Source organism: Tamandua tetradactyla, chromosome 18 (genome assembly GCF_023851605.1).
Source record: "Tamandua tetradactyla isolate mTamTet1 chromosome 18, mTamTet1.pri, whole genome shotgun sequence".
Taxonomy (NCBI): Eukaryota; Metazoa; Chordata; class Mammalia; order Pilosa; family Myrmecophagidae; genus Tamandua; species Tamandua tetradactyla.
Window position 1 is genome coordinate 33,397,464 of NC_135344.1, and position 18,361 is coordinate 33,415,824.

Sequence of the window (18,361 nt, forward strand, 5' to 3'; positions counted from 1 at the left end):
ATATATATGGAATTGTATGATCCTTTGTGACTGGCTTCCATTGTGTAAATTTTAACTTACAGATTGTTGGGTTTCAGTTTTTTAGCTATTCCTAATTGTGTGTTGAAGTTTTATGTGCAAGTTTTTTGTTTTATTATTTTAAGGAAGGTTTTAATTGTGAGAATGGCATTGTGAGGCTCCATTTTTTAAATCGTAGAAATACATCCTGATTAGGCAGGACGGTTATGTGCAGGGATATAGATGAAGGCACACTGGCCATGAGTGGACAAATATAGTTTGGTGATGAGTGCATGAGCTCATTATAGTGTCTACTCTTGAATATGCTTAGGTGCAGATTTTTGTGAGGACATTTGTTTGAAGTGCATACTCAGGAGTGGAATTGCTGGATCACACAACCACAGTTTTTAATAACCATTTGAGTAACTGCCAGATTTTAACCAATAGAGCTGTACCGTTTTATATTCCACCAGTCAGTAATATATGAATGTTCCAAATTACACATCCTGGCCAACACCTCGTGGTGAGTGAAACTGTATGACCATTCCTTTTAAACATGCTTGAACTTAACGTCATTAGTGTCCCCTGTCCTTGAATCAAAGAAGGCTCTTTAAGACTAGCATAGTAGCTTATACCCGATTCTGAAAACATTCTGGCTATCGCATGTGGGAGGAATTAACTTCCCTATGGGTAGTGAGCCGTTTGCACGGACGTTATCCTTTTCTGGATTAGTTTTGGCATTTGTTCTATTCGGGATACGGAGCAGTTTCCTTCAGACGGAACTTTGGGCCGGCTACCGAAGGCCGTGCTCTCGGCGTGGCCCACGGGCTTTACGTTTAGGGCTGTAGTACCGGAAGCCCGGTGGAGGGGAGTTTTCCTTTCCTCCCCCGACGTCACTCTTAACGTTTTGTGCGTCCCCAGGCTGACGCAGGCGCACCTTTGTCAGTCTCGTTTTGAGGTGCCCATTGGCTCCACTTCAGGCACGTCCCTCCCTCCGGAAGTGCGGACATTTCCACTTGAGCTTCGTGGTTGCGGGTGAGAGGGCTGGGATGGATCGGGGTTTGAGATCAGGTTTCGGGGTGGTTATGGGCTCAGACCTCGGTGCTCTAGCCGGCACCTCCGAGGTGCTCCGCAGGCTCCAGTCTGGCCCGCGAGACCCGAATCTTGCCCGGTGCTCGGTTCTCCTGCCGGCTTCGGAGCCTCGCGGCCCGCCTGCACTTTCACGGTATTCCTTGCTCTGCCTTCCAAAACGGGTGCCCCTTCCACCAGCCCTTTTCCCTGTTTCACCCTTTTCCCGGCCACCCACCCTCGTTTCTTTCGTTGCACCTTCCCTTTCTCTGTATCCGCTTTGTTCTCTTCCCTGGCCTGGTATTGTCGGTTTCCCTTACTTCACTCTTCATTTACCGTCACCACCATTAGCTCCTGCCTTATCTCATTTCTCTTTGTCTTTTCAGTCGTTAACTGACTCACCTTTTCTTTGCTGTCATTTTGCCTCTTGAAAGTGATGTGCTGAACTGTGTTAAAGGGAGGTGGCTTTTGCCTGCTCTACCTGCCCTATTTCCCCAACAGCCTCAACTGTTCCCTCTATTCCGTTGTTCTAAGCTAAGTCAAATGGGAAAAAAATTCCTCTCCTCTAACAGTTAGAATTAATTTTGCACACTTTGTCGTAATATCTGAGAATTGACTTGGAGAAAGTAAAACAGTAACGAATCTCTCCTAGTCATTTTCAAGATCTAAGCCAGGGTTTCCACACATAAAAGTAAAATAAATCACCGGTGAATCATGAAGATTAAGTTATAAATAAAATAGAAGTAGCTACCTCCTGAAGAGAACTAGAAAGTTTTATAAAAGCCATAATTGTAGTGAAAGTCATAGTATTTGTCCTTGAAGGTTTGCTAGAACGGAATAATACCATGCTCATTGTGTTTTTTGGTGGAGAAGAGACAAAAGCATTGAGTTAGGAAACCAGAACTGGGGATTTTGCTCTTAACCAGCAGCTCTGGTTACTAGTTACCGATGTGAATTTTAAGTCATAATTTTTAATCTTTTTTTTCCTTTTCGTAATAATAACACTTAGCACATCTTGTATGCAAATAGGAGCTTTGTATTCGTATTAATTTATATGCGATGAGGACTGTTACTGTCTTCATTTTACATCTGAGGGAATAAGGTCCAGACTGATTAAATACTTTGCCCAAGAACAGAATCTTAAAAAAATGGAGGAGACAGATTTCAAAGGCAGGTGATATCACATGAAGTCTGCTCCTTAACAACTATGCTATGGCGTATGTAAAAGGGCTCAACTCCCAAACCACATCAAATTCTAAATGTCTATGACCAAATACAATGATTCTTTGAAAAATACTGGAAAAAACTCACTGTTTTGTTTGGATTATTTTAATCAGAGAATATGTTCTTAAAATTTTGTGAACATATTTTGGGAAATTCTTAAACTTATTTTAATTTATTAAATTTTAATTTAATAGACTAGGGTACTATTTCAAAGAATCCTTTTATTAAGCAAATTATAGTTTTGTAAAATAACTGGTTATTCCTTGATCTAAATCCATATTTTTATTAATTAGCTGTTGCTTGTAATTCATTTCAAAGCCACATTCAGATTGGATTTTTCTATACCACTGTTCACTTATTGTGGATGATTTAAAATGGCTTTAGCATAGACATGATGTTGACTCATTTATCAACAAACACTACCCAGTGTACAGTATTTTGAAAATAAATGTTAACATCTTGATTATGTCCTCCTAATCGCACCGTTCTGAAGCTTCTTAGTTTTTAAGGTCCTACATCTCTAAGGAATTAAAAAGCATTTTAAATTTAGCAAGTCTTTTGGTTTAATAGTGTATTATAAAACTAATATTGATTCTTTGTTAAGGACATTGCTGATTTTAAGAAATTCCAAGATGATTTTTTTAATCAAGGAAGCAAGAGGTTTAATTTTTGGAAATGGACAATCTATTTATAGCATATATGGTAGTACTATATAGGGTTTTTTATTACGTGGCACATTTTAATTGAAAAAACAAGTATATCAATGGAGAATTGTAGCTGGGGAAAGACCAGCTGGTTTGCAGCCTTGAGGTCTTGCACAGGGATAGTTTCTTGGTGAGTTCCATAATTCAGGATTTTCCCTTAGCTTTATAGATTTAGCTAATTGATTTTGTCAGTCCCTGAGAATGATTAGTCCTTGGGAGTAAATTCAAACTAAACTAGAGTAAAGTTAAAACAAACAAACAAACAGCAATGCCAGTTCCACATTGTCTTTGTACCTCCTTTATCTGAAGAGATAGCAGTTGGCACCCAACTTCATTGTGTCTTTTAAGGATGAAGTTAGTTGATGTATGTAAAAGGCTTAATATACTGTCTCGAACCCGGCAAATGTTGGTGATCTTTTATTTAAATTATGGTTGTGGAAGGATGAATGGAGAGATTTGGCGGCAGGCTCCTCGCTGTTATTTTCATGTCTACCATCTACAGCCCCTTGACCTTGCAGATAGCAGTGTTTTTATTTAAAAGGCACTTGCTTTTGGTTAATATTTTAAGTCTTCAGTGTAGAAATAGTCCTTTCAAATATCTTTTCTTTGTATGTTTTTTTACTGTGAAAATAAAATTTATTGTGACATATACAAAACAATAAATTTCAAAGTATCAAATATCTTAATCTAGGTCAGTCACTAAATTGAACTAATTTGTTTGTTCTTCTCATGTATTAATATTTAGGAGCTCAAGCCCAAGACAATGGTGTGCATTCCTTGTATCGTCATTCCAGTGCTGCTCTGGATCTACAAAAAATTCTTGGAGCCATACATATACCCTCTGATTTCCCCTTTTGTTGGTCGTATATGGCCTAAAAAAGCTATACAAGAATCCAATGATAAAAATAAAGGCAAAGTAGACTATAAGGTAAGAACATTACAATGATTTGAGTAAGGGCAGACCAAGAGGGTGGTACAATCAGGGTAAAACACTTGGCTCTTAACCCTTTTGGAACCAAAAGCTTCAAGAGGGTGTCTTAATTTCCTCCTTTTTTAAAAGCGGGAGATTTTGTCTTTAAATATTTAATGTTTATTTTAAACTAAGGTTTTAAACTAGGTCTCTATTTGCTACTTCTCTTATGGCCAAATTGATAACATTTCCTAGCGATGAGTGTAATTGTAAATAGCTAGAGAATGAGAAGAGATGGTACTATTAGCCAGTTTCACCAATATTATCTTAGTTTGATAACTTTTTGTAAAAAATTTAATTGGAAGGATAATAGACGTTATTTTTAACAAAATGAAGTTTTTTTTGAAGTGAATATCTAGACAAATCTGTTGTCTGTAGCATTTGTGCTTGTTAAATTGAATGGATTATACCATCTGTGCTAATTTAGCCATACTGCAAAGTTTTTCATTCTGAAGCTTATCAGTTTTCAAAGACAACATCTAATGAGTGTCTTTTTGTTTAATAATTTCTAAAATGGTTTTTCATTTTAGGGTACAGACATAAATGGATTACCAACGAAAGAACCAACAGAAATCTCTGATAAAAAGAAGGACTAAAGTGATTTTCTCAAAGGATTTCATTGTTTTAAAAATGGACTTCATACTTGTAATTGTCTTCCTTGTAATTGTTTCTCACCTTTTTCTCTCAGCCAGAATTGAGGATACATAGTTTAGATATTTACCTGATACTAATCAGAAAATACATAGTATTTATATTTCAGATGTAATTAGTCATATTTAATGGCCCCATTCCTGCCTTTTTCATTGAAGTGGCTTTCATTTCTATTATTGCAGTTTTAATAATGTGAATAAATAGAAGGTTTGTGCCAGTAGCTACCATGATTGCTAAATCAGTACTTCGAAATCCTTGGGCTTCTAACACTCATCCATATGAATATTTCTCCTAGTCCCTCTAACCTCTTTGAGCTCTTCTAATTCAAATGGAGTACAGTTTTACTGTCCACATTGCAGTGAAATGAAGGGTAGAGTTTTGGGAGATAATGATTTGAACCACAAAGAAAAAATTTCTAGCACAATGGAGCAGTATATCTGTCAGTGTAGTAGTTACTTTTTTTTTCCGAAGAAGAGAGAGAAGAGACAAGGAAAATAGAAGAAACTTCTTTGACAAATAAAACATCTTTTATATAATGTCCAATGTATATTATAAAATGCTAATCTTTGTTGCATTCCTTCTATTCCCATAAACGTATTAAATACTCAGTTTAACCTGTTCTTTTTTTCGCTTAAAGTCTGTTTAAATATTTAAAAGGGAAAATTTTCACATCAGCAAACAGAAATATAATGTGATGGCATCTTAGTGGTGAGACACCAACATTTTCTTTTTTTTTTTTTAAGACCAGATTATATCTATTGTATTGTTGCATAACATGATACTCCAAAATTTAGGGGTTTTCAATAACAGTGATTTATTATCTCTTAGATTCTGTGGATTAACTGGATGGTTTTTTGCTAGGCTGGTCCTTTCTCCATGGTCTTTCATCCTAGGCATCTTCACTGTTGTTTGGGGATATGTAAATAAGTCAAAGATGGGGAGATAAATCTTTGCATATTTATATATTTATTCCCTCTGAAGCAGAGAGGTTGAAAGGCACTCCAGCCCTTGTATCCCTAAACATAGGCAGCCATGGCAGGATACTCATGCCATAGAAGAGGAAGAATCTATAGCCTCTTGGAAGGGCACTGAATAGGACATCAGAAGTCCTGGGTCCTAAGCAAGCCTCGGTATCTGCTTAAGTCACTGTTCTACCATGCACTTCATATAAACTAATAGGTCTCAACTTTTCTACCCCAGCTCTCCTGAGAGATGATAAACTCCCATTAGCAACTAAATTTAGTTGATGGTTTGCTTTTTAAAGATTAAATACTTATAAAAATAGCAGATTTCATAGTATAACATGTAAAGCATATTAAATGAAATATCAGTGTTCTTTACACTCATTCCCTTATTCCAACTCCACAGGTGAAATCACTCAGTTTTTTTGTGTACCCTCTAGCAACTTAAAGTTAGTCTTATTAAATATACTTATTTTTAAAAAATACATTTTTATTGAGATACCTTCATCCATCATACAGTGCATCCAAAGTATACAATCAGTGGTTCACAATATCATCACATAGTTGGATATTCATCACCATAGTCATTTTTAGAATATTTGCATCACTCCAGAAAAAGTAATAAAAAGAACCCATACATCCCCTACCCCTTACCCTTCCTTCTCATTGACCACTAAACATGTTTTTAAAAATACATATTTCAAGATTTATGCCACCACTCCCCTAGTCCCCAAAGGCTTAACTCAATTAAATGTTGCTTTTATCTCGATTCTTTCTAAGTAATACACGTGCTGCTCTTTTTTGAGTTACCAACTCCATACATTGACTCCTTATCATGGCTAACGTCCCACACGATATTCTCTCTACTTCCTCTCCCACATATCCTCCCTATATGCTTCTATAAATTTTGGCTAACTCATTGAGAAGTGTTTATATCCTAAGTGTACCAGATGGCTTCCATTCATCCCTCCAAATGTTTTCACCCTGCATATCTGCCCTAGTAACCTATGGATCACTTCAATGGACTTCCCATGTCCTCTGGATTCTATGGGGTTTGACCAAAAGGGGATCCCCAGCAGGATATGGGAGGGTGGGAATGAAGAAGAGTAAGGTCAGGGTATTTAGTGGCTTGGCTCCCTCCCTGCAAGATCTAAGAACTGTCCCTCAGCCAAAGGATACTGCACTTCTCAAGGTAAGCAGTTCCACATGACTCTCAGGTTCTGCTAGCCTCTCCCTCTCCTTGCCCTCTTGAGTTCAGGGGTCTAGGGGTGGCAACATCTCCATCGTTATGGCATCTGGATTACTGTATTTCAAGGTGCCCATCTGTTTCTTACTGCGACACCAACTGATACAATGAGTATGTGAAATTTTGTTCACTGCACTGAGTATGATAGTAATGTACTATGATTGGGTTTCCTTAAATGTTTTTCCAAGAGTTAAAATTACCCATTTCAAAAGGAAAAAAATGCTTTTCTTGAAATTTTGACTGAATTTCAAGTCAAATTGAAATTTGACTTGACTGATTGCTTGGGCCTGCTGTTCTTGGATATTGCTTTACCACTCTCCCATGTTGGAGCTTTTTTTTAAATGCAGTTTTATTGAGATATATTCATACAGCATACATTCTATCCAAAGTTTACAGTCAAAGGGCAATGGTATCATCACCATAGTTCATCACCACATTCACTTTTTTTTATCACCACATAGTTGTATGTGCATCACCATGATCATTTTTAGAATATTTGCATCACTCCAGAAAAAGAAATAGAAAACTCATGCATCTGTATGCCTTACCCATCCCTCACATTGACCACTAGTATTGCAATCTATCCAGTTCTTTTTACCCCTTATACCCCCCATTATTTATTTTTTTACTTATCTGTGAATACCCTGAATAAAGGAGTGTCAGCCGCAAGCTTTTCACAACCACGCTGTCACATTGTAAAAGCTCTATAGTTAAACAATTATCTTTAAGAATCAAGGCTACTGAAAACCATGTGTCTGATGCTCCTTTAATCTACCTTGTCAACAGATGAGTAGAACATACAGAATAAAAATAAATAATAGGGGGAGCAAATGTTAAAATAAATTTAGTTTGAAATGCTAGTGATCAATGAAAGGGAGGGGTAAGGGGTATGGTATGTATAAATTTTTTTTTCTGTTTTCATTTTATTTATTTCTTTTCCTGAATAGATGCAAATGTTCCAAGAATTGATCATGATGATGAATATGCAACTATGTGATAATATTGTGAATTACTGATTATATATGTAGAACGGAATGATCAAAAGAGGAATGTTTGCGTTTGTTATGTGTTTTTTGGTATTTGAAAAAATAAAATTAAATTTAAAAAAAAGAATCAAGTCTACTGGAACACAGTTTAACAGTTTCAGGTACTTCCCTCCAGCCATTTCAATACACCTTTAACTAAAATGGGATATCTATATAATGCATAAGAATAACCTCCAGGATAATCTCTTGATTCTGTTTGAAATCTCTCTCTTCCCCCTTCTGGTCAAGAAGACTTTCTCAACCCCATGACATCAGGTCCTGGTTCAACCCCGGGAGTCATGAACCACATTGCCAGAGAGATTTACACCCCTGGGAGTCATGTCCCATGTAGAGGGGAGGGAAGTGAGTTCACCTCCTGAGTTGGCTTAGAGAGAGGCCACATCTGAGCAACAAAAGAGATTCTTTGGGGGCTGACTCAGGCATAATTATAAGTAGGTTTAGCTTCTCCTTTGCAGAAACAAGTTTCATAGGGGTGAGCCCCAAAATCGAGGGCTCAGCCTATTGAATTGGTTGTCCCCAGTGCTTGTGAGAATATCATGAATTTCCCAGGTGGGGGAGTTTAATATGTCCTCCTTTCTCCCCAGGGGACTTTGCAAATACTTTTTTTGTGATCTGCGCAAACTACCCTGGGATGTAGCAGGGCATCCCACGAACCTACCCAAACCAACAAGATCTCACTCCCTATTCAAGATTCCATGCAATTATGGGTATGAATAAACTGACCATGTAAGTTAAATTAGTGCGCTACCAAAAATATAAGTTTTCCACTAAATAACCACGTTTTCCTTTGGTCTCACACAGGAGTTGAAGTTTTAAAATATAGACCATATCGTCTTTTACCCTGTATTCTTATTTTCCGTAGTCCTATCCAGATCTGCTTCATTCATATCTGTAGTTGAAGTTTGATTCCTTTTTCAACTTTTTTAACAGTTGCTGTCTGGGGTAATGCTGGCTTTCATAGCTCCAGATCTCTAATCCTAAGTCTCAGGTTTCACACAAATACCTGAAGTTCCAGAGAATGACTAGGTTACACACAAATAGCTCAGCATCTCAGAATTTAGAAATAACAGTTACAATTCTGGAATAGATGTGACTGCTGTAAGAGCTAAAAATCTAGGAAACTTTGCAATAGGCCCCAACCTGATAACCCATGCTTTTGACGTCTACAATATAGTTAGTCCATATGAATGAGGCATGATAATATTTGTCTTTTTGTTTCTGGCATTTCATTCAACATACAGTCCTCAAGGTTCATTTACCTAATTGTGTACCTCATAGCTTCATTCCTTAATGCAGTCCCTCAGTAACCCATTGTATGTATAACTAGAGATTCCTCAGGCTACCTCCATCCATTGTAAATTGCAACCCTGATGGATCTTTTGTTTCCTGGATCCAGCATCTGCCTCTTTCTTGCTTTACTCATTTTCTCTGTAGCACACCAGTTTTCTAAAGACAACATTTAAGGGACTGAGTATGGATAATTTTCAGGGTAATTTTGAAAAGTGTCCTCCAGATAATTAATTCCAATTCATTTAAAACCCTCTTCTTGAGACTCACTGGTCTTCTTAGGCCTTTTCAACAACTAATGGTCTCACACTCTAGAGCACAGGTTCTGAGTCTTTTGTATTTTAGATACTAGTAAAATTTTAAAAGATTTGGGAACTAGGGTAGCAGTAGCCAACTTTTTATTTTATTAAAAAGGTGTACTCTATCATTATTTTATAAAAGAAAGGGTGTTTTAGCACCCAAAGGGTAAACACGTGAAAATAAAGGATAACAATAGCCCTTGAGCTTGAATAAGTTTATGAAAAACCTAAGTGATATTTATGAAAAATTTATTATTTATCCATATTTTTCTTATTTCACTGCTGTTGGTGAAAACTTTATTAACTGACCTTGGACTGAAATTTGGTGATCATTGTTCTAAAACACGTAAGTGTTGCTTTAAAGTTTTAATTTTGTTGACCTTGAAACATAGCTTTTTCTTATTTTTATTTTACTGAGTTTTCAATAGCTTATTTTATTGTTTTTGATCAGTAGTAGGATTATAGAATAATCATGCAGAAAGTACAGAGTGCCGGTATCCTCCTTACTCCCACATATACAGTTTTCTCTATTTACATTTTATATTACTGTGCTCCGTTTCTTACTAATGAACCAATATGATAATTGTATTATTAACGTCCGTACTGATAACTTATTTTTGCTTTAGTGAATTTTAAATGTATTAGGTATGGAGTCATTAAGGAATCCACGCAGGACAGCATGTCAAAGCTTAACAGATTTATTGAGGTAAGGAAGCATAGTTGGGAGAGTGAAAGGGAGAAAGCAGGTGGGAGCCTGAAAATGGCTCCTGCCTGGGGAGCCAGCAAAGAGAAAGAGAAAATGGCTCCAGTTCTTTGTTCTAGTAGCTGTGTTTTAAGAGTACAGTGACGTCGGGAGGGGAGGGTGCCTACTAGCTGGTGTATCATCCCTTGATTGGATGGATGCTTGTTAACTTATGATTTGATTGGGTGTTGGGGTTCTGATACATTGCTCTGTCACTGACACACTGCTCTGTCTCTCAAACATCAGGCTCTGCAAAAGAAGCTGAGAGAAAGAAGCTGAGGGACCCCCGATTCATGGAGTCCATTTTAAAAGTTCTTTTTCTGAGACTTGACAAAGAGCATTTCCTGTTCTTCTTGTGAGTCAAGTGCATTTTCTCAAGACTTGCTTTATAGATTTCAATTTTGTCATATTTTCTTTTTTCATTAGAGTTGCCTTCCCTGGAAACAGGTGAGTCAGCACTTACTCAAAATGGCCATCGATTTGCGTGTCAATGAACTGGACATACTGGATTGAAAAGAATTTTTAACTTCTCTGATTTTAAGCCTCCTAAAGTCTTTAAAGCTAAATGCCATGGGTTCACTCACAATCACAGGCTAAGCCTGACAGTAAACTGTATTACAAAGGTGAGGAATGCGTGATGAGGAAAAGTTCTGAAGCAGGATAAAATAGGACAACTGTAAGTCTCTGGTTCCCTATTCAGCTCTGGAAGAGTTAACAGACAACTGCAAGTCCAGTGTTTCTCATCTAGCTCCAAAGGAACTAATACAGAGCTGCAAACTTCAGCTGTAAATTTACTGGGACAAAAATTTCCCTAAAGCTCCCAAACCTCCCCAAACTACTGAAACCGCCACAAACCAAAAAAGCTTGTAAAAGTCCGGGCCCAAAGCAAATTCTTAGTTAAAGACAGGAAGCATAGGGTTCTAAAGATTGTTAACCATTTGCCCAAAAACAGATTTTAGGTATATGACAACAAACCACCAATTCTGCTAGCTATCTCCTTTCAAAACAAAGGAGATACTTAGTATTCAAAGGTTACTATGGAAACCAACAAAACCTTCCTATAAAACAAGCTGGCCTACTTCAATCAGTGCATGTCCCTCCCTTGAGCATGTTTGCATTAACTTCTCTAACATGTACTCTCTTTTAATAAGCTACTGGCCATCTCCTCTCTAAATTTTTTTAGAGACTATGGAAACTGGATTGGGGCTCAGCTGGCACCATTGCCAGCAGAGCAGCAGTTATGGTTCCTCATGATATCCTCCCAGGAAGCTAATGGCTTTCATAGAATTTCCATCCTTAAAGCCACATCCATTGACAAAATGATGGTTCTCTTAAGGAAGAAGCAGACTCTTGGCAAAATTGTTCTTAAGCACTAATTGCATAGAGGTTTCAGCATAAACAGTATAGGAATTTGGATAGGGAATTGAATAAGAGTAAGTTTAAATTGAAGGTTTAATGGCATTTTAATGTGAAGGAAGAGATTGAAATTGAGAAGGTAAGAATTGTAGATGAACTAGGAAAGGCCTGTGTATGGTAGGATATGCACAAAATACACTAAATACTCCAAATGTTGGGCTGGCATGGACTTTGACACATCAGTCCTTTCATTTTTATTAAGGACTAAAGAAAAGGTTAGAAGATAGAGCCCAGGTGCTGGAACAAGGCAAGGGTGGCGTTGCCTGCAGGGCCTCTGTGTAGAGTTGGGCTGCCTGTGCACTGCGCAATTCCAGAAGGCACCATTCGCATTGACAACAATGTAAATGGCCCCTTAGAGTTATACATGGCACATTTCAGGGGTGTGTGAAGGTCCACACCCTTGGGAGTCATGTCCCACATAGACAGCTTGTTGTGTTGGCTGGAGAGAGAGGCCACATCTGAGCAACAAAAGAAGTTCTCTTGGGAGTGACTCTTAGGCCTAATTTTAAGTAGGCTTGACCTATTCTTTCTGGGGTTAAGTTTCATATGAACAAACCCCAAGACTGGGGACTCAGTCTATAGCTTTTGTTGTCCCCACTGCTTGTGAGAATATCAAGAATTCTCCACTTGGGGGGGGATCCAAGATGGCGTCTTAGTAAGATACATGCGTCTTAGTTCCTCCGACTCCAAATCAACTAATAGGTGAACAGAAACAGTACAAAACAGCTCCCGGGGCTACAGCAGGGAATGGACACACAGCGTAACCAAGTCTGGGCTGGCTAGTCTGACTGCGAAACTCGGCTGCGGTGAGTGAGATCCCCGAGCGGCAGGCGATTTCCCGGGCAGCCGCAGCTGCGGCGGTCCGAGCTAATCCCTCCCTCCTTCCCGGGCTGGCTGAGAGACTCGGAGAGACAAGCTTCCCAGCCAAGGCGGCCGGCGCCACACTTTTGCGGGCGGCTTCGAGTCTCGGCTTCGAGTCCGCGACTACAAGTCTTGGATCAGAGGGCTATCCAAAGTCTGGGCTGGCAAGTCTGATTGCGAGACTTGGCTGCGGCGAGACCCCCGAGCGGCCGCAGCTGCGGCGGTCCGAGCTAATCCCTCCCTCCTTCCCGGGCTGGCTGAGAGACTCGGAGAGACAAGCTTCCCAGCCAAGGCGGCCGGCGCCACACTTTTGCGGGCGGTTGCGAGTCTCGGCTTCGAGTCCGCGACTACGAGTCTCGGATCAGAGGGCTATCCAAAGTCTGGGCTGGCAAGTCTGACTGCGAGACTTGGCTGCGGCGAGACCCCCGAGCGGCCACAGCTGCGGCGGTCCAAGCTAATCCCTCCCTCCTTCCCGGGCTGGCTGAGAGTATCGGAGAAGCAAGTTCCCCAAGCCGAGGCAGGCGGCGCCCTTCTTTTGCGGGTGGCTTCGAGTCTCGGCTTTGAGTCCGCGGCTACGAGTCCCGGATCAGAGGGCTATCCAAAGTCTGGGCTGGCAAGTCTGACTGCGAGACTTGGCTGCGGCGGTCCGAGCTAATCCCTCCCTCCTTCCCGGGCCGGCTGAGAGTATCGGAGAAGCAAGTTCCCCAAGCCGAGGCAGACGGCGCCCCTCTTTTGTGGGCGGCTTCGAGTCTCGGCTTTGAGTCCGCGGCTACGAGTCCCGGATCAGAGGGCTATCCAAAGTCTGGGCTGGCTAGACTGACTGCGAGACTCGGCTGCAGTGAGACCCCCGAGCGGCGTGCGATTTCCCGATCGGCGGCAGCTGCGGTGGTCTGAGCTACTCCCTCCCCCCTTTCCGGGCCGGCTGAGAGTATTGGAGAAGCAAGTTTCCCAAGCCGAGGCAGGTGGCACCCCTCTTTTGCGGGCGGCTTCGAGTCTCTGCTTCGAGTCCGCGGATACGAGTCTCAGATAGGAGGGCTATCCAAGCCGCGGAAGCCCCCCCCCACGGGAGGCTTCCTGGTCTGGTGGGGAATCCCCCAGGCCCGCTGCGGCCCGCAACCAGCCACAGGGTCCCCTCAAGCCGCGGCAGCTGATGCCCCCACCACGCGCGGCCCCTGAACCAACGGAGAGAATTGGATCCGAAATCCCCAGGCCACGGAGATCGGTGACTGGGGGAGACCCATTCCAAACACTTGAGACAAACGTGTGCCACGTGCACCACGTACTGGGCAAGATAAGAAAAACAGATCCCAGAGATTTCACAGAAAAATCTTACAACCTTGCTGGGTCCAACACCCAGAGAAATCTGAATAAATGCCCAGACGCCAGCAGCAGAAGATAACTGTCCACGCTCAAAAGATTGAGAATATGGCCCAGTCAAAGGGACAAACCAATAGCTCAAATGAGATAAAAGAGCTGAGACAACTAATCCTGAATATACGAACAGAAATGGAAAACCTCTTCAAAAATGAAATCGATAAATTGAGGGAGGACATGAAGAGGAGATGGGCTGAACATAAAGAAGAAATAGAAAAACTGAAAAAACAAATCGCAGAACTTATGGAAGTGAAGGATAAAGTAGCAAACATAGAAAAAATAATGGATAGCTACAATGATAGATTTAAAGAGACAGAAGATAGAATTAGTGATTTGGAGGATGGAACATCTGAATTCCAAAAAGAAACAGAAAATATAGGGAAAAGAATGGAAAAATTTGAACAGAGTATCAGGGAACTCAAGGACAATATGAACCGCACAAATATACGTGTTGTGGGTGTCCCAGAAGGAGAAGAGAATGGAAAAGGAGGAGAAAAACTAATGGAAGAAATTATCACTGAAAATTTCCCAACTCTTATGAAAGACCTAAAATTACAGATCCAAGAAGTGCAGCGCACCCCAAAGAGATTAGACCCAAATAGGCATTCTCCAAGACACTTACTAGTTAGAATGTCAGAGGTCAAAGAGAAAGAGAGGATCTTGAAAGCAGCAAGAGAAAAACAATCCATCACATACAAGGGAAACCCAATAAGACTATGTGTAGATTTCTCAGCAGAAACCATGGAAGCTAGAAGACAGTGGGATGATATATTTAAAATACTAAAAGAGAAAAACTGCCAACCAAGACTCCTATATCCAGCAAAATTATCCTTCAAAAATGAGGGAGAAATTAAAACATTCTCAGACAAAAAGTCACTGAAAGAATTTGTGACCAAGAGACCAGCTCTGCAAGAAATCCTAAAAGGAGCACTAGAGTCAGATACGAAAAGACAGAAGAGAGAGGTATGGAAAAGAGTGTAGAAAGAAGGAAAATCAGATATGATATATATAATACAAAAGGCAAAATGTTAGAGGAAAATACTATCCAAACAGTAATAACACTAAATGTCAATGGACTGAATTCCCCAATCAAAAGACATAGATTGGCAGAATGGATTAAAAAACAGGATCCTTCTATATGCTGTCTACAGGAAACACATCTTAGACCCAAAGATAAACATAGGTTGAAAGTGAAAGGTTGGGAAAAGATATTTCATGCAAATAACAACCAGAAAAGAGCAGGAGTGGCTATACTAATATCCAACAAATTAGACTTCAAATGTAAAACAGTTAAAAGAGACAAAGAAGGACACTATATACTAATAAAAGGAACAATTAAACAAGAAGACATAACAATCATAAATATTTACGCACTGAACCAGAATGCCCCAAAATACGTGAGGAATACACTGCAAACACTGAAAAGGGAAATAGACTCATATACTATAATAGTTGGAGACTTCAACTCACCACTCTCATCAAGGGACAGAACATCTAGACAGAAGATCAACAAAGAAATAGAGAATCTGAATATTACTATAAATGAACTAGACTTAATAGACATTTATAGGACATTACATCCCACAACAGCAGGATACACCTTTTTCTCAAGTGCTCATGGATCATTCTCAAAAATAGACCATATGCTGGGTCACAAAGCAAGTCTTAACAAATTTAAAAAGATTGAAATCTTACACAACACTTTCTCGGACCATAAAGGAATGATGTTGGAAATCAATAATAGGCAGAGTGCCAGAAAATTCACAAATACGTGGAGGCTCAACAACACACTCCTAAACAACGAGTGGGTCAAAGAAGAAATTGCTAGAGAAATTAGCAAATACCTCGAGGCGAATGAAAATGAAAACACAACATATCAAAACTTATGGGACGCAGCAAAGGCAGTGCTAAGAGGGAAATTTATTGCTCTAAATGCCTATATCAGAAAAGAAGAAAAGGCAAAAATTCAGGAATTAACTATCCATTTGGAAGAACTGGAGAAAGAACAGCAAGCTAACCCCAAAGCAAGCAAAAGGAAAGAAATAACAAAGATTAGAGCACAAATAAATGAAATTGAAAACATGAAAACAATAGAGAAAATCAATAAGGCCAGAAGTTGGTTCTATGAGAAAATCAATAAGATTGATGGGCCCTTAGCAAGATTGACAAAAAGAAGAAGAGAGAGGATGCAAATAAATAAGATCAGAAATGGAAGAGGAGACATAACTACTGACCTCACAGAAATAAAGGAGGTAATAACAGGATACTATGAACAACTTTACGCTAATAAATACAACAATTTAGAGGAAATGGACGGGTTCCTGGAAAGACATGAACAACCAACTTTGACTCAAGAAGAGATAGATGACCTCAACAAACCAATCACAAGTAAGGAAATTGAAGCAGTCATTCAAAAGCTTCCTAAAAAGAAAAGTCCAGGACCAGACGGCTTCACATGTGAATTCTATCAAACATTCCAGAAAGAATTAGTACCAACTCTCCTCAAACTCTTCAAAAAAATCGAAGTGGAGGGAAAACTACCTAATTCATTCTATGAAGCCAACATTACCCTCATACCAAAACCAGGCAAAGATATTACAAGAAAAGAAAACTACAGGCCGATCTCTCTAATGAATATAGATGCAAAAATCCTCAATAAAATTCTAGCAAATCGTATCCAACAACACATTAAAAGAATTATTCATCATGACCAAGTAGGATTCATCCCAGGTATGCAAGGATGGTTCAACATAAGAAAATCAATTAATGTAATACACCATATCAACAAATTAAAGCAGAAAAATCACATGATCATCTCAATTGATGCAGAGAAGGCATTTGACAAGATTCAACATCCTTTCCTGTTGAAAACGCTTCAAAGGATAGGAATACAAGGGAACTTCCTTAAAATGATAGAGGGAATATATGAAAAACCCACAGCTAATATCATCCTTAATGGGGAAAAATTGAAAACGTTCCCCCTAAGATCAGGAACAAGACAAGGATGTCCACTATCACCACTATTATTCAACATTGTGTTGGAGGTTCTAGCCAGAGCAATTAGACAAGAAAAAGAAATACAAGGCATCAAAATTGGAAAGGAAGAAGTAAAACTATCACTGTTTGCAGACGATATGATACTATACGTCGAAAACCCAGAAAAATCCACAACAAAACTACTAGAGCTAATAAATGAGTACAGCAAAGTAGCAGGTTACAAGATCAACATTCAAAAATCTGTAGCATTTCTATACACTAGCAATGAACAAGCGGAGGGGGAAATCAAGAAACGAATCCCATTTACAATTGCAACTAAAAGAATAAAATACCTAGGAATAAATTTAACTAAAGAGACAAAAGACCTATACAAAGAAAACTACAAAAAGCTGCTAAAAGAAATCACAGAAGACCTAAACAGATGGAAGGGCATACCGTGTTCATGGATTGGAAGACTAAATATAGTTAAGATGTCAATCCTACCTAAATTGATTTACAGATTCAATGCAATACCAATCAAAATCCCAACAACTTATTTTTCAGAAATAGAAAAACCAATAAGCAAATTTATCTGGAAGGGCAGGGTGCCCCGAATTGCTAAAAACATCTTGAGGAAAAAAAACGAAGCTGGAGGTCTTGCGCTGCCAGACTTTAAGGCATATTATGAAGCCACAGTGGTCAAAACAGCATGGTATTGGCATAAAGATAGATATATCGACCAATGGAATCGAATAGATGCTCAGATATAGACCCTCTCATCTATGGACATTTGATCTTTGATAAGGCAGTCAAGCCAACTCACCTGGGACAGAACAGTCTCTTCAATAAATGGTGCCTAGAGAACTGGATATCCATATGCAAAAGAATGAAAGAAGACCCATATCTCACACCCTATACAAAAGTTAACTCAAAATGGATCAAAGATCTAAACATTAGGTCTAAGACCATAGAACAGTTAGAGGAAAATGTAGGGAGATATCTTATGAATCTTACAATTGGAGGCGATTTTATGGACCTTACACCTAAAGCAAGAGCACTGAAGAAGGAAATAAATAAATGGGAACTCCTCAAAATTAAACACTTTTGTGCATCAAAGAACTTCATCAAGAAAGTAGAAAGACAGCCTACACAATGGGAATCAATATTTGGAAACGACATATCAGATAAGGTCTAGTATCCAGAATTTATAAAGAGATTGTTCAACTCAACAACAAAAAGCTAGCCAACCCAATTACAAAATGGGAAAAAGACTTGAATAGACACCTCTCAGAGGAGGAAATACAAATGGCCAAAAGACACATGAAGAGATGCTCAATGTCCCTGGCCATTAGAGAAATGCAAATCAAAACCACAATGAGATATCATCTCACACCCACCAGAATGGCCATTATCAACAAAACAGAAAATGACAAGTGCTGGAGAGGATGCGGTGAAAGAGGCACACTTATCCACTGTTGGTGGGAATGTCAAATGGTGCAACCACTGTGGAAGGCAGTTTGGCGGTTCCTCAAAAAGCT

At 39.4% G+C, this 18,361-nt stretch overlaps 1 protein-coding gene across 1 annotated transcript; it reads left to right on the top strand.

The window, feature by feature from the left end:
- Positions 1-900: 900 nt before the first annotated feature.
- On the top strand, positions 901-5,222 carry C18H18orf32 (chromosome 18 C18orf32 homolog). Its single transcript, XM_077135502.1, has 3 exons — positions 901-1,032; positions 3,739-3,921; positions 4,494-5,222. Exons 2-3 carry the CDS (start codon positions 3,757-3,759, stop codon positions 4,557-4,559), a joined length of 231 nt encoding a protein of 76 aa, XP_076991617.1. The 5' UTR covers positions 901-1,032; positions 3,739-3,756; the 3' UTR covers positions 4,560-5,222.
- Positions 5,223-18,361: the final 13,139 nt, after the last annotated feature.

What these genes read in the sequence shown, in the direction of transcription:
- C18H18orf32 (XM_077135502.1), top strand. Translation starts at nt 3,757, where the DNA reads ATGGTGTGCATTCCTTGTATCGTCATTCCAGTGCTGCTCTGGATCTAC. An exon ending in AAGGCAAAGTAGACTATAAG is followed by an intron (nt 3,922 to 4,493) that starts GTAAGAACATTA and finishes TTTTCATTTTAG; the next exon opens with GGTACAGACATAAATGGATT.